This window comes from Myotis yumanensis, unplaced genomic scaffold (assembly GCF_028538775.1).
Source record: "Myotis yumanensis isolate MYYU_CA2020_CCGP unplaced genomic scaffold, mMyoYum1.0.hap1 SCAF_19, whole genome shotgun sequence".
NCBI lineage: Eukaryota > Metazoa > Chordata > Mammalia > Chiroptera > Vespertilionidae > Myotis > Myotis yumanensis.
Window position 1 is genome coordinate 9,483,443 of NW_027223770.1, and position 21,314 is coordinate 9,504,756.

Sequence of the window (21,314 nt, forward strand, 5' to 3'; positions counted from 1 at the left end):
ACTGATTTGGTGTAACAAACCTCCAGTCCTGTTGAATTGAAAGACAAAATTGCTAATAAAAAGTTTGTATGGTGGCAGCAACAGCTGGGTATTACCAGTGGTAATATTAGTAAAGAAGACATTTGACTCTGGTAGAGGAAAGAAGGAAAATAATGTTTTAAAAAGCTGATAGTCTACTTGGTGACCAAGGCCTTTAAAGAGTAGGTTCAACATCTTACTTAATTTTAGTTTGAGGGTTTGTTGTGTTTTTTTTTTTAAATTTTGGCTGGCAATGTTTGCCTTCATTGTCTGACCTGTGAAATATTTATACCAAGGTAATGTCTTTCCTTCCCAGACCTCAGAATATATTATTCAAGCTTACAAATATGGTGCATTTGAGAAGATCCCAGAGTTTATCGCTTTTAGGAACAGGCTGAATAATTCTCTTCATTTTGCACAAGTCCGTACTGAACGGATGTTGTTAGACCTTCTACTTGAAGCAAATATGTAAGTACTAGAGGCCCGGTGCATGAACTCATATATGAGTGGGGTCTCTCAGGGTGGCCTGTGGGGATCCGGCCCCTGCTTATGCCCCCAGCCTCGCAGCCCTGCAGCCCCGCCTGGCACCCTGCCGTGGCCTGGTGCTCCATCACCTGCTCCACCATCCCGCCTGCGGGGTGAGGGGTGATCGATTGGGACCAGGTCCTGCGCCTGGCTCCTTCAGGGCCTGGGAGCTGTGCGGAGGCCCGCACTCCAGCCCTGCAGTCTGTGGGGCGATCGGCGGGGTGATTGGGCCCCTGCTTGCACCCACCTTGGCCTGGCACTGCCTGCTCACCTGCTCTACCATCCTGCTGCAGTCCTGCTCTCATTGGGGCCCATTGGGGCTGGCAGCACCTCCACTGCTGCCAGCTCTGCATCACCGACGCCTGCCATGTTCCACACCACCCCCTGGTTGTCAGAGCACATCATAGCGAGTGGTTGAACTCCCAGTCGAACAGTTTGCATATTAGGCTTTTATTATATAGAATTCCATAAGAACTACAAAGGAACTAAGGGATAAGATCAAATGCTGAGAGCCTTTAATGGACTCATGGGTGACATTAACAGGTTTAAGCTAAGGAAAAATGGGGCGGGGGGGAAGGAGAAAATAGAAGGGGATGCAGGGAAGAAAGGTGAAGATAACTTGATATATGTCATGAGAATGAGAGAGTACTGCCAGCTTCCATACAGAAGCCATCTAGGCTCTGGGCGATATTGTGTTTATAAGGATCCCTGCACACACGGGATTTCAGGGATCCACTTTGTTTTGGTTGGGCTTCCATACTCAAGCTGGCATGATCGGTGCTTGGTTCTCTTTCACCTTCTATGAGCCTTTACTACTTTTTAAAAAAATATATATTTTTATCTACTTCAGAGAGGGAAGGAGAGTGAGACATAGAAAAATCAATGAGAATCATTTATCGACTGCCTCCTGCACGCCCCCTACAGGGGATTGAACCCGAAATCCGGTCACGTGCCCTTGATCGGAATCAAACCCAGGACCTTTCAGTTCGCAGGTTGATGCTATATCCACTGAGCCAAACGAGCTAGGGCGAGCCTTTACTTCTTAATAAAAATCCTTCCCCCTTTCCTTGCTAATAAAACAAAGTCCTAGCTAATATGTTTTTATGGCTGGTTTATAACTTCAATAATACATAAATATATTTTATATACCACAGATCAATCAGCTTAGCAGAAAGTATAAAGTCGATGAATCTTCGGCCAGAAGAAGACGACATTCCATGGGAAGCCTTGCGAGACAACAGAGACTTAAATGTTTTCTTCAGCTGGGATCCAAAAGATAGGTAACTGGAAGTACCCCCCCAAGCAATTTATTTTTAAAGAATTAGAATGAATCTAAGAATTGGGTTTTTTTTAAACCTTTTTACACAAATATAATAACATGTTTATTGTAGGGATCAGAAAATATAGGTAAACCAAAGAAAGAAAATAAATCTCACCCCTATATTGGGATTAAAAGTTAGGTCCTTCACAGCATCTGTGCAAACAGACTCTAGATAGATTAAAGATTACGTTAAAACTTCTTAGACATTCTAGAAGAAAATATAAAATAAAATAAAAATGGTTAGGGAAAGCCTTTCTTAGCATTACATCAAATCTGGAAACAAAAGATTTAACCTTTGCAAATATTAGCCCTCTATATAGAAGTAAATTTGTTAACAAGTTCTAAGGATATGTGGTAAGTTGGTAAGTTTCTTCATATATATATCAGCTTATCAGAAAGTATAAAATATATATATGTGTGTGTGTATATATGTGTGTGTGTGTGTGTGTGTGTATGTATGTGTATATATATGTGTGTGTGTGTGTGTGTGTGTGTGTGTGTATGTATTTGTTAATCCTCACCTGAGGATATTTTTTCCATTGAGTTTTTTTTAGAGAGAGTGGAAGGGAGCGGGGAGGGGCAGAGAGAGAGAGGAGGGAGAGAGTATGAAACACCTATGTGAGACAGACACATTGATTGGCTGCTTCCTGCATGCAGGAATAGAACCTGAGGCCTGGGATAGAACCTGCAAACCACGACCCTCTGGTGTGTTGGCCAATGCTTTAATCACTAGATCATGAAGATCAGGGCTCTTTATATATATTAATAGCCTTCATATATAGAGAGAACTAAGAAGAAGATAACTAAAAAACTAATTGGGTAAATGGCTTAACAGGAAATTCAAAGAAATGTATCTTACAGCAGTAAAAATATTTTTAAAAAATATATTTTATTGATTTTTTAAAGAGAGGAAGGGAGAGGGATAGAGAGTTAGAAACATCGATGAGAGAGAAGCATCGATCAGCTGCCTCCTGCACACTCCCTACTGGGGGTGTGCCTGCAACCAAGGTACATGCCCTTGACTGGAATCGAACCCGGGACTCTTCAGTCCCCAGGCCGACGCTCCATCCAGTGAGCCAAATCGGCGAGGGCCAGCAGTAAAAATATTTTAACCTGTCAGATAAAGATAAAAAGGATTAATACTGTGCTCAGCAAGGTGGTGGGGAAAATCGTTTTTGTACGTTTACATGGGGGTGAAACTTTATATAACTTTCCCTAACCAGGAATTTTAGTGATGTGTATATGTATCAAGATTGAAAAATCCATATACTATTTAGTTCAGCAGATCTGCTTCTAGGAAAGTGGAACCTAAGGAAATAGGTTGTGCAGAGATATGTCTATGAGGTAGTTCTGAATATACTGCGACTTGGGGATTGCCAAGAACACATTTAGTGTTTTGCAAGGACTCATGGGACTCAACATATCCTTGTTCTCACAGCTAAAGTTTATTATAATAAAAGGATACATGACAGGATCACCAAGGGAAAAACATACAGGTGGAATCTGGAGAATTCCATGAACAGACTTCCAATGTCCTCTCCCTCCTGGGAGGTGCCCTATCACACACGCTCCTTTCTCTAGCCACGGAAAATACAGTATTGAGTGTGCAATGTTTCTGCTTAGAGAAGCCCATTAGAGAGTTGGTGCCCAAGGTTTAGGTATGCTTTGTGTAGCATGTACCAACATTCTAGATTCCCAGAAGGAAAACAGGTGTTCACCATTAACAATAGGCTTATACAGTCTAGGCACAGTGAGCCACTCTTGTCATTTAGAGATTGGTTGAAGTATCAAGTTTTCAGACATCAGCCAAGAGCTACCCTTACAAGCAGGCTCTTCTAAATAGCCTCAGGCTTGCTATGTTAATCTTTTCTACACATTCTATCATTAAAAGATGCAGTTTGGAAAATAGTATGAATACTGTAAACCTGTGTTATTTGCTTAAAATAAATTGTATAAGTACTTTTAGTTGCATACTTTTAGTACCCCTGTATTGCAAAAATCTGAAATCTATAAGTTTGTTAATATGGTGGATGCTTGGTTATCAGGGCATTTTTCTTCTCCTTTTTACTTTTCTGTCATTTGAATTGTATTATCAGAAAAGTCTCAGTTAAGGGGAAAATAACCTGTTAGGTAGGTTGTCATTCCCGTTTATGGATACCTAAATGGGACTTGGATGATTTTGGTTTGTCTAAGATCATTCAGCTAGTAAATGAAAGCCGGGACCACTCAAAGGCATCTTGTCTGATGAAAGTTAACTTTGAAAGATTTAAAGGCAACAAACACATTTAGTAAAAGGGATGGTTTGGGGATTTTTTTAAAGGGATGTTTCTGAAGAGCATAAGAAACTTTCCTTGGAGGAAGAGACCATGTGGTTAAGAATCCGTTCCTTAACATTGAGGCTGATCAGTGGACTCCCAAGTCTTAACCACCCTGTGGAACCAAAGAACTCGGAGAAGACCACTGAGAACGGTGTAGCCTCCAGGGTTGATATTCTTCGTTTGCTCCTTCAACAGCTGGAGTTGGCCCTGGAGACAGGAAAGCGATTTATTGAGAAGGAAATTCAGGTATATACTATCGAAGCTTCAGTAATTTATGACTATCTTTTTAATAATATGAATTTGGGTGGGTGAATCGTAAGAAACAGAATTTTGTCCCAGTTTATGACATTTGTAGGAAAAAGGCAAATATTACAAACTTGGGCAATTGTAGAGGCTGTCTCAATATCCAAGCTGGAAAGTGAGGAAAAGCAAAATAGCTTTTTTTGGTGATAGTAAATTATTTTTTAATCCTTACCCGAGGACACATTCATTTATATTTAGAGAGAAGGGAGAAGGAGGGCAAGAGAGACAGAGACAGACAGACATTAATGTGTGAGAGAAATATCGATGGGTTGCCTCCCCTATGGGCCCTGACCAAGGATAGACCCTGCCATCTAGTAGATATGTGCCCTGATCAGGAATCGAACCCTTTCAGTGTATGGGACAATGCTCCAACCAACTGAGCCACACTGGCCAGGGCTGTGATGGTAAATTTAAAAAATATATATTTTTATTGATTTCAGAGAGGAAGGGAGAGGGAGAGAGAGAAAAACATAAATGATGAGAGAGAATCATTGATTGGCTGCCTCCTGCACGATCCCTACTGGGGATCGAGCCTGCAATTCAGGCATGTGCTCTGACTGGGAATCGAACCCTGACCTTCTGGTTCATAGGTTGACGTTCAACCACTGAGCCACGCCAGCCAGGCAGTGTGATGACACATTTTTAATAGCTATCTATTTTCTCTATAATGATGTAGTTGTTATCACAGTCCCCTTTTACTCTTGGTTATGCTTTCCACAGGTATGGTTGGTTACCTGCAGTCAAACACAGTCTGAAAATATTAAATGGAAATTTCTAGAAATAAACAACTTACAAGTTTTAAATTGCTTGATGTTTTGAGTAGCACACTCACACTGTCCTGCTCCATCCCGCTCCATCCTACCTGGAATGTGAATCACCTCTTTGTCCAGCATTTCCACACTGTATACACTACCTGCCCTTCAGTCACTTAGAGCTGCCTTGGTTAACAGGGTATTGCACTGCTTGTTTTTAAGTCACCCTTATTTTACTTAATAGTCCCAAAGCACAGAGTAGTGATGCTGGCAATTTGGAAATGCCAAAGAGAAGCCATAAAGTGCTTCCTTTTCAGTGAAAAGATGAAAGTTCACAATTTAATAAGGAAAGAAAAAAAGTCTTATGCTGAGGTTGCTAAGATCTACAGTAAGAACCAATCTTCCATCCATAAAATTGTGAAGAAGAAAAAAGAAATTTGTGCTATTTTTCTGTTGCACCGCAAATTGCAAAAGTTATGTCCACAGTGTGTGGTAAGTGCTTAGTTAAGGTAGAAAAGGCTTAAATTTATGGGTGGAAGACATAAGCAAAATACATGTTTTTTTGTGTTTTGTTTTTTTTTTAATGCAAAATACATGTTTTGATTGCTGGCAATGTGTTGTTCCCAAAAGCACTGATCTTATACTAAGACTTAAGCAAGGAGTTCCTTAAAACAAGTGACCACATTCACTTAACTTTCATTGTTATATTGTTATAATTTTTCTATTTTATTTTAGTTATTAATCTCTTGTCTGACTTATAATTAAATTTTATCATAGGTATGTGTGTATAGGAAAAAAATAGTATATACAGGGTTTGATAGTATCCATAGTTTCAGGCATCCACTGGGGTCTTGGAATGTATTCCCTGTGGATAAAGAGGCGGGGTGGGGGGGGGGGGGGGCGGCGGTTACTATAGTTTGCTGATCAGTGGTTTGTAACTTAATCACTAAGATAGATTTTTATCCATTAGTTACAGCCATTTGTTTTCTTATTTTGTATGAATTTAAAGAACATCACTTTATTCCTTTCTTTTTCAGTATCCTTTCCTTGGTCCTGTGCCTACCAGAATGGGTGGATTCCTTAATTCTGGCTGTTCTCAGTGTCAGACCAGTTCTTTTTATCTTGTTTGTGATATTTATGAGCTGGATACCAATGGTTTAGGTAAGTGTATGTTTGCATGAGTCTATTTAGTGGGGGTCTTTGTCATTGCAACATTGCACTTAGTAAATGCGACAGAATATCTATAACTCACTATTTGGAAAAATTTAAAGGGGATGGAAGCTGGAAGCTGTTCTAGAAATGTCTGGCTTACAGGGAAGTACATTCAAAGGTTATAAAGTAATATTTTAGAAGTTTAAGTCCTTTCCATATTTGAAATCTTACTAAGTTCAAAAGCTGAATAAATTCTTGATTTGTTACACTGTTTTTAGATTTCAGATTGAATTCTTTGTTTAAAAATGAAGCCCTTAGCCCTGGCTGGTGTGGTTTAGTTGGTTGGGCATCATCCTGTGCACTAGGAGGTTACCTTTTAGATTCCTAATCTAGGGCATATCCCCGGGTGTGAGCTCAATCCCTGGTGGGGGCGTACAGGAGACAACTGATCGATGTTGCATTCTCGCATTGGTGTTTCTCTCTCTTTCTCCCTTTCCTTTTTCTCTTTAAAAATGGATAAATTATCGTATATATGTCATACACACACACACACACACACACACACATACACATACATACATATACATACACACATCAATGGTGAGAGAGAATCATTGATCTGGCTGCCTCCCCGCATAACCTACACTGGGGATCGAGCTTGCAACCTCGGCATCGAGCTTGCAACCTGGGCATGTGCCCTTGACTGAGAATGGAACCGTGACCTCTTGGTTCATAGGTTGCCAGCTGTGCAATAAACTATTCTTTAAAAATAAAAAAGAAATTTACAACTTTGTGGAGAAAAGTTTCTTTCTAAGCTCTAAAACCAGTGAGAATCACAAATATTCTATAGGCTGTGGTGTGTTTTTTTTCCTTCTGAATCATAAGGTTTGTACTTCCTGTCCTGTCATTTGGAGTATTTGAAACACACAGATTTCTAGTCCTCCTAGACTAGAAATCTTTTCCTTTATCTTTTCTCAGTTTTTCTTTTCTTTTCCTTTCATTTGTCTCTGTCTCTCTGTCTCTTAAGAAAAAAGAATGTCTTTGCCTACATGTGGCTTGCAGGTATTGAGCTTGCTAAAAAAAAAAAAAAAAATGAACGTTTTTCATTGTTTTTCAATTTTAGAGGATACAGTAGAGATCCAGGAGCGAGTAGAGAATATTCTTAAGTCTTTACTAGAACAGTTAAAAGGTAAGTGTTCTTACTGTGTGTCCCCTTTTGTATCTGATTGTCTGATAATAGCTCTTTTTTTTTTTTTTTTTAAATATATTTTATTGATTTTTACAGAGAGGAAGGGAGAGAGATAGAGAGTTAGAAACATCGATGAGAGAGACATCGATCAGCTGCCTCCTGCACATCTCCCACTGGGGATGTGCCTGCAACCCAGGTACATGCCCTTGACTGGAATCGAACCTGGGACCTTTCAGTCCGCAGGCCGACGCTCTATCCACTGAGCCAAACCGGTTTCGGCATAGCTCATTTTTTTTAAGTTAGAACTTGCAAGAGGATTTGAAAGTAATGCATACTTTTGATATGTTTAAGATGTGCTTTTAACTTTAAAAGGTTTTATTACAAAAGCCATAGATACCTATTATATAAATAGTACACAGCTATGTATGGTCTTTCCCCCGTTGCCAGCCCCATCCCCTCAGAGTAAGAACTGTTGACACTTTAAAGTCTATATACCTAGAAACCACCCAAACTGCCCATACATGTATATATGGAAATACATAGTAGTAATTGTCTTTAACATATGAAAAGGTATAACATGCTTTTCTGACTATAATTTGCTATTATCTTGGATATCTTACCATTTCAGTTACATGTACACTCCATTCATTTTAATGATTGCATAATATTCCACGGTTTTTTTTTTTTATCATTGTACCAAATTTGTTTATGCTTCCCTCCATCAAATACATAATATACACTTGAGTTATTTGTAGCAGTATTTATAACAGCATATATATAAGAATGCTGAAATGAACATCCTGAAACACAAGTGTTTGGATACTTATTGAGTATTTTCTTGTGATTAAATTCCTAGAAATGGAATTATTTGGTAAAAGGATACACATAAGCATTTTAAATCTATAAGGGACTTTCTCCTCAGGATTCTAAACAGTTTTTAATTTTATTGCCCAAATGAAGAATGAGAATTAAAAGATGATCAAGATTATAAGAATTAAATGTGGTATTTGTTATGAAGGTGCATTTCTACCGTGCCCTTAATGGCACAAGTTCTTCTAAATTATTCACTGGGAATCTTAATTTTATTGTGCCAGTAGCCTATTTGTGAAAAGGCTCAGACACTAGAATATGTAATTTATAAAGCTACCTTTTATATTTTAAAGACAATAGATCAATAGTCGTGTGGCTTTTAAAAGAGCTTATCATAGATATTCTTTGGTATTTGGTTTATTGTGTGTGGATGGGAGGCTTTCTTGATTAAGCTTTAATATTTGTTTATTCTCTAGTAGATTGTACATTGTGTTCCTAAGAATAACATGAAACAAGGGCTGAATAAAACTATGAAATATTTTTCTGTTTTTAGATGTCTTCAGTAAATGTAAAGGTGATCTATTAGAAATTAAAGATGGTAACTTGAAAACACACCCTACTCTTTTAGAAAATCTGGTCTTCTTTGTTGAGGTATGTTTTGTTTTTTTCCTAAAAAACTAGATTGTTCTCTATTGTCTGAAGGATTAATTTTTCAAAAATGAACAGATAATAGGCACCCTAGACCTGTAATTTAATCCCTCACCCCTGCCTTTTGTTAATTGAAAAACAATGTAATCATCTTGAAAGATTTCTGATCCACTCCAAATCTAGCTGTTTTCTGTTCATTTTCCTTGTTGACTCAGCTATTATGTAGTTTAAATTAATTCCTCCAGCTTCTTTTATTTGTCGGGCTGTTCTCTAATTACTGAGATTCTGCATTATGAAGGATGATCCAGGAGCTGATATATCAAAACTCTCCTTCTTTTAGCTGAGAGGAGGATGTATCACAAACACTGATAACATCTTTTCTGTAATTTCTGTGGCATTTTTTTTTTCTTTCTTTTCTTCTCCTACTAGTCTGTAGACTTTCTGAGGGTAGTATTCTCTGTTCTGGTGACTGCCACATTATAAGTGCCTATAATACACTGACTGAATGAATGAATAATAATTGCATGTATATGTACATGTGTGCACTATAGTATAGAACAAGACATACAAACATCTAACAAACAGGATATGTGCTGACCAACTGGGGAGATTCTCCATATATATTTAAGTTAAGGTTTGCAGGTAAGGTAGTATCTTACTTGGCTGAAGAGGGGGGTGGAAAGAGACATATTGTAAAGAACCTTTGGATTCCATGTTTAGGAATTTGGACTTTTCACTTGAGTGAAAAGGATGTTAATAGATTCTCACTTCCAATAGGCAAGAGAAAGGAAATAGGATCAAGTGGAGCCTGAAGAAAGGATAAAGATTTAAGCTGTATTTAAGCTGGAGATGATGAAGGCCTGGATTAATGTGGTGACCATTGACATTAGAGAATGGAGAGTTGGAGGAGAAATGGAAGGGATTTGCTTAGAACAACTGTCAATTTATTTATTTAATCCATTACATTTAACTGTTCCTGATTGATATCTTGAGTGTAATCGTTATTCATGAGTTTTTAATTTTTCCTCTTTCAGACTATTTCTATTATTCTGTGGGTGTCCAGTTACTGTGAGAGTGTCCTGCGACCATACAAATTAAATTTACAGAAAAAGAAAAAGAAGAAAAAAGAAACCAGCATCATCATGGTAATAACAGAAAATACAAGTAATAATCTGGCTGCATGCTGCTTTTTGTTTTCCTGCATGTTGTGAGACCTTAGGGTCCTATATGCATTTATTTTCTTTCCCCAACTTAAAAAAAAAATTATACCCCTACAGGCACATTGAAATACTAGTATAATGACACCCAAATAGCCTTACCTAGTCTCATCACTTTCACAGTTTGCGCATTTGTTTTGTTTCACTCTCTCATCTCCCCTGCCCCTTCATTCACTGTGTTTAAGATAATTTAACAGTCATGAGTACAAAGTCTGGAAGGATAGATTAGAGTTGGCTCTGTTACTCTCTGTGTTAATGGAGGCCTACAGTCCTAGAACTTGTTAAATAGCTTTTTGGTATTTGGATTTTGTGGATTTTGTAGTTGTTGCTTTTCTAATTCCAAAAATAAAAATAACTTTCCTATTTTTATGATCATCTAAATAACCTAACGGTGTAAATAAAGTGAAGATCATCCATATTCCCACCAAGCAGTGACAGCCACTGCAAACAAACCAGAATCATGCTCTGTAGGTTTTGCAACTATTGGTTTGTTTTTGTTTTTTATTTAATGACATTTACTGACATTTCATTTCAGTTAATATATATGTATCTCATTACCTTTAATGGTTATATACTATCCGGTCATATTAATACACCACCATAACTTATTCCCATTGATGAATATTTGGTTGGTTCTAATTTTTAAATATTATAAATTATGCTTTTATTAAAATATGGACATATACACAAAGATTATAATATTTTCTTACGATATCTCATAGATCTAAAGTTACTATGTATGTACATTTTTACATTCCACAACAGTGTTGAGTGTATCTGTACCCTTACCCATCTGATAGGCCAGTGATGGCGAACCTATGACATGCGTGTCAGAGGTGACACGCGAACTCATTTTTTTGGTTGATTTTTCTTTGTTAAATGGCATTTAAATATATAAAATAAATATCAAAAATATAAATCTTTGTTTTACTATGGTTGCAAATATCAAAAAATTTCTATCTGACACGGCACCAGAGTTAAGTTAGGGTTTTTCAAAATGCTGACATGCCGAGCTCAAAAGGTTCGCCATCACTATGATAGGCAAACATTACTATTCCTTTTTTTCTGATCTGCATTTAATAATTTCTATTGATGTTGAACCTTCAAAGACTGCTTCTTGAGTGAAAAGCTTGATTGGCTGGTTTTCTTGCATTTATCTGTGTTTTAAATTGTATGATGTATTGCTGGGATTTCTTTGCTATATTTTTTGTTCTGTCGTTGCCCAAGTTTCCTATTGTGGTAGTCATATTTTACCTTTTGATATAGTCTGACCTATTGGACTCTTAATAATATAATAGTGTTATTAATCCTTTATCACAGACGATTCCGTTTCTTCCAGTTTGTCATTGGTCTTTTTTTTAAAATATATTTTTTTATTCATTTCAGAGAGAAGGGGAGAGGGAGAGAGAGAGAGAGAAACATCAATGATGAGAGAGAATCATTGATCGGCTGCCTCCTGCCCGCTCCTTATTAGGGATTGAGCGCACAACCCAGGCATGTGCCCTTGACCGGAGTCGAACCTGGGACCCTTCAGTCCGCAGGTCGATGCTCTATCCACTGAGCCAAACCAGCTAGGGCAGAATTTTCTTGACTGTAGTCTCCCATCATTTTTCTATTAGAGGAAATCTCAAAGACATAAAAGAGAAGAAATGAAGTCTTGGGGTCCTCTCATCTCCTTTAGTGTTCCAGGAGATTCTCAATTCAAAGTTGAGTAATGGCTAAGATATTTTTCTATTGGAATTTCATCTCTAGTTCACCAGGGTGAATTAAAATCTCATTTTAAAAGAATGCTTACGTCATTGTTGCTGAGTTAGCATTATTTGGTGGCAATTAAATATACTATGGGTTTCAAGACTGTTAATATCAAAACTGTATCCATTCCTATTATTGTTAATAGCATTAAGTAATGCTATAGTATGAAATTAATATAGCTTAAATGATGTAAGTACAAGGAATATGTTTGATAATCTTTCAACTTTTTAAAATGTTTTTTTCAGCCACCTGTCTTTACCAGTTTTCAAGACTATGTTACTGGGCTTCAGACTTTAATTTCCAATGTTGTGGATCATATTAAAGGGCTTGAAACACATCTAATTGCACTTAAACTTGAAGAACTTATTTTAGAAGACACTTCTCTCTCATTGGTAAGAGAATGTAGGCAATCAGTAATAAGTTATAAAGAAATATTGAAATGTTCTCTATCGTAAGGACATGTTAATTTTCAATTCATCATTCTCCCCTTACAGGAATTCTGATTAGAAGGTGACTGCAGTAGTAGTTTGTTGTATCGGTGGGGGTGAGAGTATGGGTGGTGCATTTCCCCTCCTTTATTTCCAACCCCCTTGTCCCCCAGTCCCCAGCCTCCAATCAGTCCCAGGCCCACTATCCAGAACCATTCCCACCTCTCCCTCTTCTGTGTTTCTATGACACAATTATATCTGCCATTAGACTTTAAGACTCCCAGGCACTTGGGAACCGAGTGAATCTAAAGAAGTAGGTACACCCCAGATAGGATTCTTGCCTCCTATCGCCCACTTGAGTAAAGAGAGACACTTGCTGTCCTTTTGGTACACCTTTACATATAAGGAAATCTGGAAATTTGTAGTTACAGATTTGGAACTGTTTAATTTTTTACTTTTTAGACCAAATCCAAAGTCATTCTTTATTTGAAACTCACATCCCCTTTTCTGAATAATGTAGAAAAACAAAAACTCAAAATTACCGTACCTCTTAAAAAAACAAAAAAGTCTTAAAAGATTGCACACTTGAATGAATGTCACATTGCTTTATGTTGTTGGGCTTTGCTGGGTATCTTTGAGATTTTTATTTATTTTATTTAAAATATATTTTTATTTCAGAGAGAAAGGGAGAGAGCGGGGAGAGAGATAGAAACATCTATGATGGGAGAGAATCATCGATTGGCTGCCTCCTGCACATCCCACACTGGGGATCGAGCCCGCAACCCAGGCACATGCCCTTGGCTGGAATCGAACCCGGGACCCTTCAGTTCGCAGGCTGGCACTCTATCCACTGAGCCAAACTGGCTAGGGTTTAATTTCTTTATAAAATGGAAATCATATTAATACCTACTTTTTAGGATTATAGTGAGGATTAAATAAAACAACAATGACCTTTTATTACTTACTTTTGTTAAAATTATTCTACATTACTGAGCAGCACGAGCCACCAAATATAGGATCCATATAGTGCTGGGTACTTGTCTTTTGAGTTAAAAAAAAAAAAATCTTCAGTTTCCTTTAGGTTACTTTCCCCCCCCAACCCCCCCCCCCCGCCCCCACCCCCCCAGCTTCCTTTCTAAACTGGAAACATTATCTAGAAGTCCTATGGACTACCACTGCCAGTCCTGGTCCCCTTTCCTCCTTCCTAGGAGAATCCACTGAAACTGGTTACATGCCAAGATCGTCTTTTTTTCTTCTTTCATTTATATTCATAGAGAAAATACACAGTATTATATGTATCATTTTAAAACCATCTGGTTTTAATATAAACTTATAAGGTACTCTACTATCTGTTAGGTTTTCAAAATAAATGGTACACTCTATTTTATTCTGAAGCTGGGCTTTTTTGCATTTAATCTTATATTCATGAGATCTGTTCAGGCTAATGCATATAGGCCAATCTTGTTCTTCTAAACAGCTGTTTAGTATTCACAATATGAATGCACCACAACTACTGGCTATTTCAGCTTACAGTGGGGCCTTGACTTACGAGTTTAATTCGTTCTGAGACCGAGCTCGTTAAGGAGCTCGTTAACTCAAATTACTCTATCAACTCAATGCAAAAAATCGGCCCAGAGACAGCTGGTATCTCAAAAAACTTGTTAGTTGGGACACTCGTAAGTCAAGGCCCCACTGTATTTCTATAATTGACTTTTACATACAGTACTGAATGAAATACACTGAGTGGCCAGATTATTATGACCACCTGACGATTGTAGGCAAATTAGCTATAATTTCACGCTGAAGTTGCTAGAGGGCCAGACCATTATAAATAGGGAAGCAGGATGTTTACCACAACAGTAGAAATGATTTTTTTCTGAAGATATGGGTAAACAACCCGATTTAACAGCCTTTGAACGTGGGATATATATTAGGAGTGGCCAGATTATTATGACCACCTGACGTTTGTAGGCAAATTAGCCGTACACTGCATCGTATGGGATATGGAAGCCAAAGGCCTGTTCGAACACCGTTGCTGTCTGCAGTTACCAAGATAAAACGTCTCCAATTCGCACAGGAACACAAGGATTGGACAATCGAACATTGGAAAAAAGTCATGTGGTCCGATGAATCACGTTTCCAGTTGCATCATGCAGATGGCAGAGTGAGAATTTGGCGAAAACAGCATGAAAGCATGCACCCCACATGCATGAATACAACCCTTCAAGCTGGTGGGGGTAGTGTTATGGTTTGGGGCATGTTTTCCTGGCATGACTTGGGCCCTTTGATTCATGTGGAACAACGTCTGAATAGCACAACATACCTAAGTATCGTTGCTGATCCAGTTCATCCTATCATGTTGATGGCATATCCCAATGGAGATGGCTTCTTCCAACAAGACAATGCGCCATGCCACGGTGCTCGTGTTGTGCAGGAGTGGTTTCGAGAACACGAGGGAGACTTTTCCATGCTTAGGTGGCCCCCACAATCACCAGATCTCAATCCAATTGAGCATTTGTGGGATGGAGTTAAAAGAGCCATCAGGCAGCTGGTTCCACAACCATCAAATCCCACAGAACTGGACAGTGCTATTCATCAGGCATGGTGTCAGATTCCTCGCATCACCTTTCAACATCTCGTGGAGTCAATGCCAAGAAGAATTGTCGCAGTATTGAAGGCAAAAGGTGGCCCAACGAAGTACTGATGGGGTGGTCATAATAATCTAGCCACTCACATTCAAATATATCCCACGTTCAAAGGCTGTTAAATTGCGTTGTTTACCCATATCTTCAGAAAAAAATCACTTCTACTGTCGTAAACCTCCTGCTTCCCTATTTATAATGGCCTGGCCCTCTAGCAACTTCAGCGTGAAATTATAGTTAATTTGCCTACAAACGTCAGGTGGTCATAATAATCTGACCACTCAGTGTATATTTGTATATACTTTCTTATGCACATTTGTGTTTCTGAGCTAGATTAAATCTCAAATAGTAGATTGTTGGGTCATAAGATGTGCTTCCCTGGTTTCCTCTAGGCTTTGGAACACTGCCAACTTCATGTAAACCTAACCAGTTCTTAGTCAACCTCCTTACTGTGTTTGAATACTCCATCCCCTTTGTTTTTTATATTCTCTACCACAAGTCAAATTAGCAGCAAATATTTAACCCACACATCTGAGTAGGCTGAGAAAAGCTTTGCTCATTTTTTAGTTATTTGGCCCCTAGAACCCATGGACTTTTCAATATGGAGAGAGACTTGTTGATTATAACTAAAAATGATGATACTGTTAAACTTGATGCCTGTATTGTACATGAGCATAACTCTCCCTCTCTTCCTCTCTCTAAGCATGTCCTTGGGTTAGGATTAAAATAATAATAATAATAATAATAATAATAATAAAATTTCTACATTTTTCTGATGAAATTAATAATCAGAAATATCACTTTTTCCACCTTGTATATCTCATAAGAAAATAGTGATGTTGTGTCCAAACTAGTAACAGTTTTCTACTTTTGTTGATGGAAGCTTCTCATTAGAAATGTCAGTTTTTTTGACTTCATATAACTAATGACAAAGGCTACTTGAAATAAAGAATGTCTCAGTGAAAAATCAGATGGAAAAATACACATCTGTAATGAGCTTTAGCCTTTGCATTTTATGAAATTGAAAATGACACTATTCTGATGGAGTTTGCAGTCAGACAAAGGTAATGGTAATTTTGATTTATAGCTGAGGAGCTGTTATCTGGGGGAATGCTTTCTGAGCAGGACCACTAATTTTTGTCTCCTTTTTAGGAAGAGAGAAAGTTTTCAAAGACTGTGCAAGGGAAGGTGCAAAGCAGTTATCTGCACTCACTTCTGGAAATTGGGGAGCTGCTGAAAAAAAGACTTGAGACCACAAAGAAACTAAAAATTTAAGGAAGTGTGAACCATAGGCACTGATGACGCTATGGCAGAAAACGATATCATCTTCCCAGGCAAAAATCTTTATGGTTGACCATCATTTGAATCCAGAACTTCCTCATAAAATGCATGAAGGACTTTGATCGTGAATTAATTTTTTAGGTATTAAATGTATACAACTGATTAAATTATTGTACATATACCGGAAGCGGGACCCTCATCTGGGTTTGACCACTTTTTTATACATGTTCATATGCATATGGCAGCCACAAGAGAACCCCACTTTTCTTCTGCCCTTCTCTCACCAGGAACACCTTGTGGAGGAGGGTCCTATAAAAGCAGTGATAGAAATTAAGCATAAAGCGTCGATGTCAGAGCAGCTGAATGACCCTGCCATTATAGCAGTGGACATTTTGGTCTGGTCTTTGAGCCCTTAGGAAGCAGAAAGGAGAAGTATAGGGGGACCATAACTTGGAGCAGGCCCTCTTTCCACATTAGCAGTTTGGTTTTGAGGCTTCTTCAGCTGCTTGGCTCCTGCAGAACCCAAGGCAGGTACCCAAAGGGCCTCAGATGAAATTTGGCATAAGCACCTGCCACTGAAGGGCACCACTCAGACAACTACAGGTGCTCATTTTCTGGCTGAATAGTCCTGTTAGTCAAGGCATCCCCATCCTAGCTCGGGTGAGAGTTAGATCGCAGATAGGCTTCTAAGGCTTCTGTTACCTGGCAGCTGTTTGGAGGGGAAAGCAATGCAGACCACTCATAAGCCTGCTAAGGACTAGCTCGTCTTTTATCTCTTTGGGAAAGATGGGAATCACTTTTAAAGAAGAGAAGTGTACATAATTTATGCAGGCAAGTGTAATACCAATGTCATTGGTTTTGTGAGATATATATATATATGTATATGTATATGTTTTTACATATATATGTATATTTTCAAGCATATATATGGTGTATACATATATATACACCATATATATGCTTGAAAATAAAGATATAAGACTTTAGTGTTGTTTTTTTAAGTGGGGGGTTTGAGAAGGAAGGAAGGAATGTGTATTATGGACTTAACATAGGCTTTTAAGTTTTAGGTTGGCAAAGGAAATGTTTCTCATTGGTTTGGAGGTTCAGTTTACTACAAACTTGAGAATTAGACCAGGATGGTGTACGCGTTGTTCACCTGGAGCTCCCGAAGACTACAGCTTCTGAACTAGGTCTGACAGAAAAGATAAACATTGCTCTTGAAAATGTTATACAGTTTATATAATTCCTTTGGTAACTTTTTTTGTATTTGAATCTGTGCTTCTGTTTTTGGTTGTTGTTACCTAAATACTGTTAAAGTTAGTAATTTTGTAAGAGCAAAGAAATGAATTTGATGAGGAAATTCAAGCACCTGGTGGAGGATTGGTCTTGAAGACCTTAATGTCCTTTTCAACTCACTTCTGTGAAATGTGATACTTTTTTCTTCCAAAAGCAACTGAATGAGAGCTTGGAAAGTCTCTGTATGCAACACAATTGTATTTTGTCTCCTCATCTTGACTTTCTTAGACTTACAGTTTGATAGGGTGATTAATAACTGTTTAAACCCAAAGGAAATTTTTAAGAAAATTACTGCATTACTACATTACTCATTTAAAATAAGACTTGTTGGAAAACTTAGTCCATCAAGTAATTTGAAAATACTGTTTTTGATGTCAGTTGGTAGCCACAGCTGTCACACCTCATCCCCAAAGGAAGAACTGGTCAACAAGATGAATTGAAAATATTGATTCCAAATGTAATTTAATGACAACATATCATAATTTCATAAAACGGCCTGTTTAGATGGGATTTTGTGTGTGTATAGGGGGTTATGTGTGTATGGCATGTGTTTTTGAAATGATGTTTCTTTGAATATCCAAAAATACTGTACATAAAAGTAGAAATGCTCTTTGAAACGTCTTCAACTGACCTTGATCAATCTAGCATGTGTGTGTTCAGTGGGCTGGCCTTGGTCCTCAGGGACAGTGTGTGACTCCAGTGTCTACCTAACTAGTCTCTTGCTTGGGACCTCTACTAAAAACTCAAACGGTGGGTTTTAGGGGCAATGTTAAGTCGAGGTTATATTTCCTTTGTTACTTGATTTTCCTACTAAACGTAGCATTTCAATTAGAGCCAACCTCTTGCGTTTTGAGAAAATTGTAAAAAGAATGAAATTATGCAGAAATGGCCAATATCTTTTATTAATCTGTTCTTTTGGAAACTGTCATGCACTATAAATTGTGTACAGTTAAATATATATATATATATATATTCTTACATGAGTAAAAAGCAACCTCTCCAACAATCGTATGTCATTGGTATTTGAAGAGAATTCTTAAATAACCCACTGCTGCTGCTGCTGCTGCTGTTTTTTGGTTTGTATGGGTTTTTTGTTTTGTTTTTGTGTGGTAAATTGCTATTTAAAAAAGGAAAGGAGAAAAACACGACTACTGTTTACAGACTGAAAAATTACTGCTTTTTATACTACTGAGAATCCTAAGTTAAAACTCTCCAAAGCAAACATTTGGTTTAAATCATTTATCTGATGTGGATTAAAGGTAGATAAATTTTTAGTGTTCTCCAAACAATGAAAAATGTACAAATGCCTAGCTGTGTTGCCCATCAATTTTGTATATTTTCATAATTTTAATTGTTCAAATTGCATTATATTTTGCAATCACTATGTTCAATCTGGATTTGTCTTTCATTTTAACTTTTAATATAAAAAGGGGTTTCAGTGTATCTATGGCCTTGTTATTGAAACTCTTCCTACTTATTTGATGTGATTTATTAAAATGGGAAGTATATTCTTCCTTTTTCAGAATTAAGCATAGGAAAACTACTTTAAACTGGATGGGTTAATTTATATAAACAACTGTTGGCATTTAAGTTGGCATTTCTGCCTCATTCATTTTTGTTCAGATTCCTAGAAGCTACCTTTTATTATTTTTGTCTACCTTTTAAATGGTATTAATTCACCTCAATTTTGTACTTAGTGTTATGTTCCTCAGCAAAATTGTAATATTTGTGAATTTAAAATTTTCCAAGGCCATTAGTCTTTTTCTTTAAAAGTAGTGCGTTGCATGCTAGCATTCAATAATTCAATATATGTATATTGAGCACTTATTTTACTACATGCTACATTCCATTTTAGGCTCTGCTGATATAATAGTGAGACCGTATATCAGTGATGGCGAACCTATGACACGCGAACTCATTTTTTTGGTTGATTTTTCTTTGTTAAATGGCATTTAAATATATAAAATAAATATCAAAAATATAAATCTTTGTTTTACTATGGTTGCAAATATCAAAAAATGTCTATATGTGACACGGCACCAGAGTTAAGTTAGGGTTTTTCAAAATGCTGACACGCCGAGCTCAAAAGGTTCGCCATCACTGCCGTATATCCTAGTTAGTGGCTAAGGTGGGAAAAGTAACAGGAAATATTAGCTTATAATTAAGTTCTGTTTAATAAAATAAATCAGGGTATGTGATAAACTGGGTCTGAGAGGATGCTTTGAGTGCCACCATCTGATTTGAATGAGGAAGAGTCAGCCATGGAAAAAGGAATGCAAGTGCAAAGGCCCCAAGGCAGCAAACAGCTAAGCATGTGCCAGTGACTGGAAAAAAAAAGGGGGGCTCAAGTAGCTGGGACTTAGTGGAAAGAGAGAGGTAGGGTTTGAGTAGAGTGGGGATCAGAGCAATAAGGACTTTGAGGCCAGGGGAAGGAATGTGATTCCAAATTTGGTGGGAAGTTAACTGGAGGCTTGCAGACACGTTGATGACGTGACATCCAAGAGGACGTGAATCCACAGGTGAAGACCTAGTTTATTCTGCTGCACTGACACAGTGGAAAGGAGCTGTTTGTTTTTCCTCAAGTTTCCTTTTTGTCTGTTCGGTGATTATTAAGTGCTCTTATTTGAGCACCGAGAAGTCAGTTTTTGCCTGCTTCCATCCCACTGTTATTTTTCTTTAGCAAAAGGTGAGTACTTGGATATACTTCAATGCCATTTTTAACTTTTCCCAAAAGGTGGGCTCAGGGTTATATTTTTTTCATGTTCCCTGTTTTTTAGATGCTATCACTGTTTAATGCAGACATGTACCAGTATGTCATACAAGTGGAGGTAAGCAACTGTAAGCCAAATACTTAATAAAAATTATTTGTGGGATGCCTAACTTACTTTAGGAGTTTATGCTTCGGGAACACAGAGCTTTTTTGTAACTTCCAGCTTCCACATATCCCAGTTAAAGTGGGTCCCAGGTAAGGTATAATGAGAGAAATAGTTATTGCATATGAGATTACTACTTAAGACCACCCAGTGGGGTAAGGGTTGAATAAGATTCAAAATCTGAAGCTTGGGTGAAATTAGCTAAAATACACACACAAACACTCAACATACACACCATCTCACATTCTTAGTCTTGATGGCCATGTTCAAATTCCCATTCTGTCTTAGTTCTCTACTGAATAACCAATCTTTCCCAATATGATTCTAATGCCAATGTTTTGTGGCATCAAATGCCAAGGACTACTTGTAAATTTAAAATATTCTTAGCAATAATTGAGATAACTTGCAAGTTCCCTAGGATGGGATTGTTCGTGTTGGGTTCAAGGTCTCATTTGCTTCAGGTAATCTGGGAATTCCCTAAAAGTTACATATACTTGCTTCATTCTGGGAAACCAGTCCATAGCCTTCATTACAGATGAGCAGCATTTGAGCCACATATTATTTAATGAGATGCTAAGAAGTAAAAGGAAGGAATCCATATTATTTAATTAAATGCTAAGTAGAAGGAAGTACCAGGGAAGATTGGATTTTATGTGGCATATGCAAATCAGTTCAAATTCTAAGCTAGAAACAAAGCCCATCTTTAGTGAAAAAGATTTGATACAAAGAGCCTCTGATGTATGATAGTCTAGTCCTGTCCAACAGTCCATGTTGCTTCAACTCATGGCT

At 37.7% G+C, this 21,314-nt stretch overlaps 1 protein-coding gene across 2 annotated transcripts in view; it reads left to right on the plus strand.

The window, feature by feature from the left end:
- Positions 1-20,532, plus strand: part of NAA25 (N-alpha-acetyltransferase 25, NatB auxiliary subunit) — a 64,779-nt gene extending 44,247 nt beyond the window's left edge. For both annotated transcript variants that reach the window (XM_070399979.1, XM_070399980.1), the window contains 9 exons: positions 335-486; positions 1,698-1,823; positions 4,185-4,428; positions 6,275-6,398; positions 7,513-7,578; positions 8,942-9,039; positions 10,071-10,181; positions 12,251-12,397; positions 16,228-20,532. In XM_070399979.1, the coding sequence (XP_070256080.1) occupies positions 335-486; positions 1,698-1,823; positions 4,185-4,428; positions 6,275-6,398; positions 7,513-7,578; positions 8,942-9,039; positions 10,071-10,181; positions 12,251-12,397; positions 16,228-16,350 (1,191 nt within the window). In that variant the 3' untranslated portion in view covers positions 16,351-20,532. The remainder of the gene's footprint in view (positions 1-334; positions 487-1,697; positions 1,824-4,184; positions 4,429-6,274; positions 6,399-7,512; positions 7,579-8,941; positions 9,040-10,070; positions 10,182-12,250; positions 12,398-16,227) is intronic.
- The last annotated feature ends 782 nt before the right edge of the window (positions 20,533-21,314 follow it).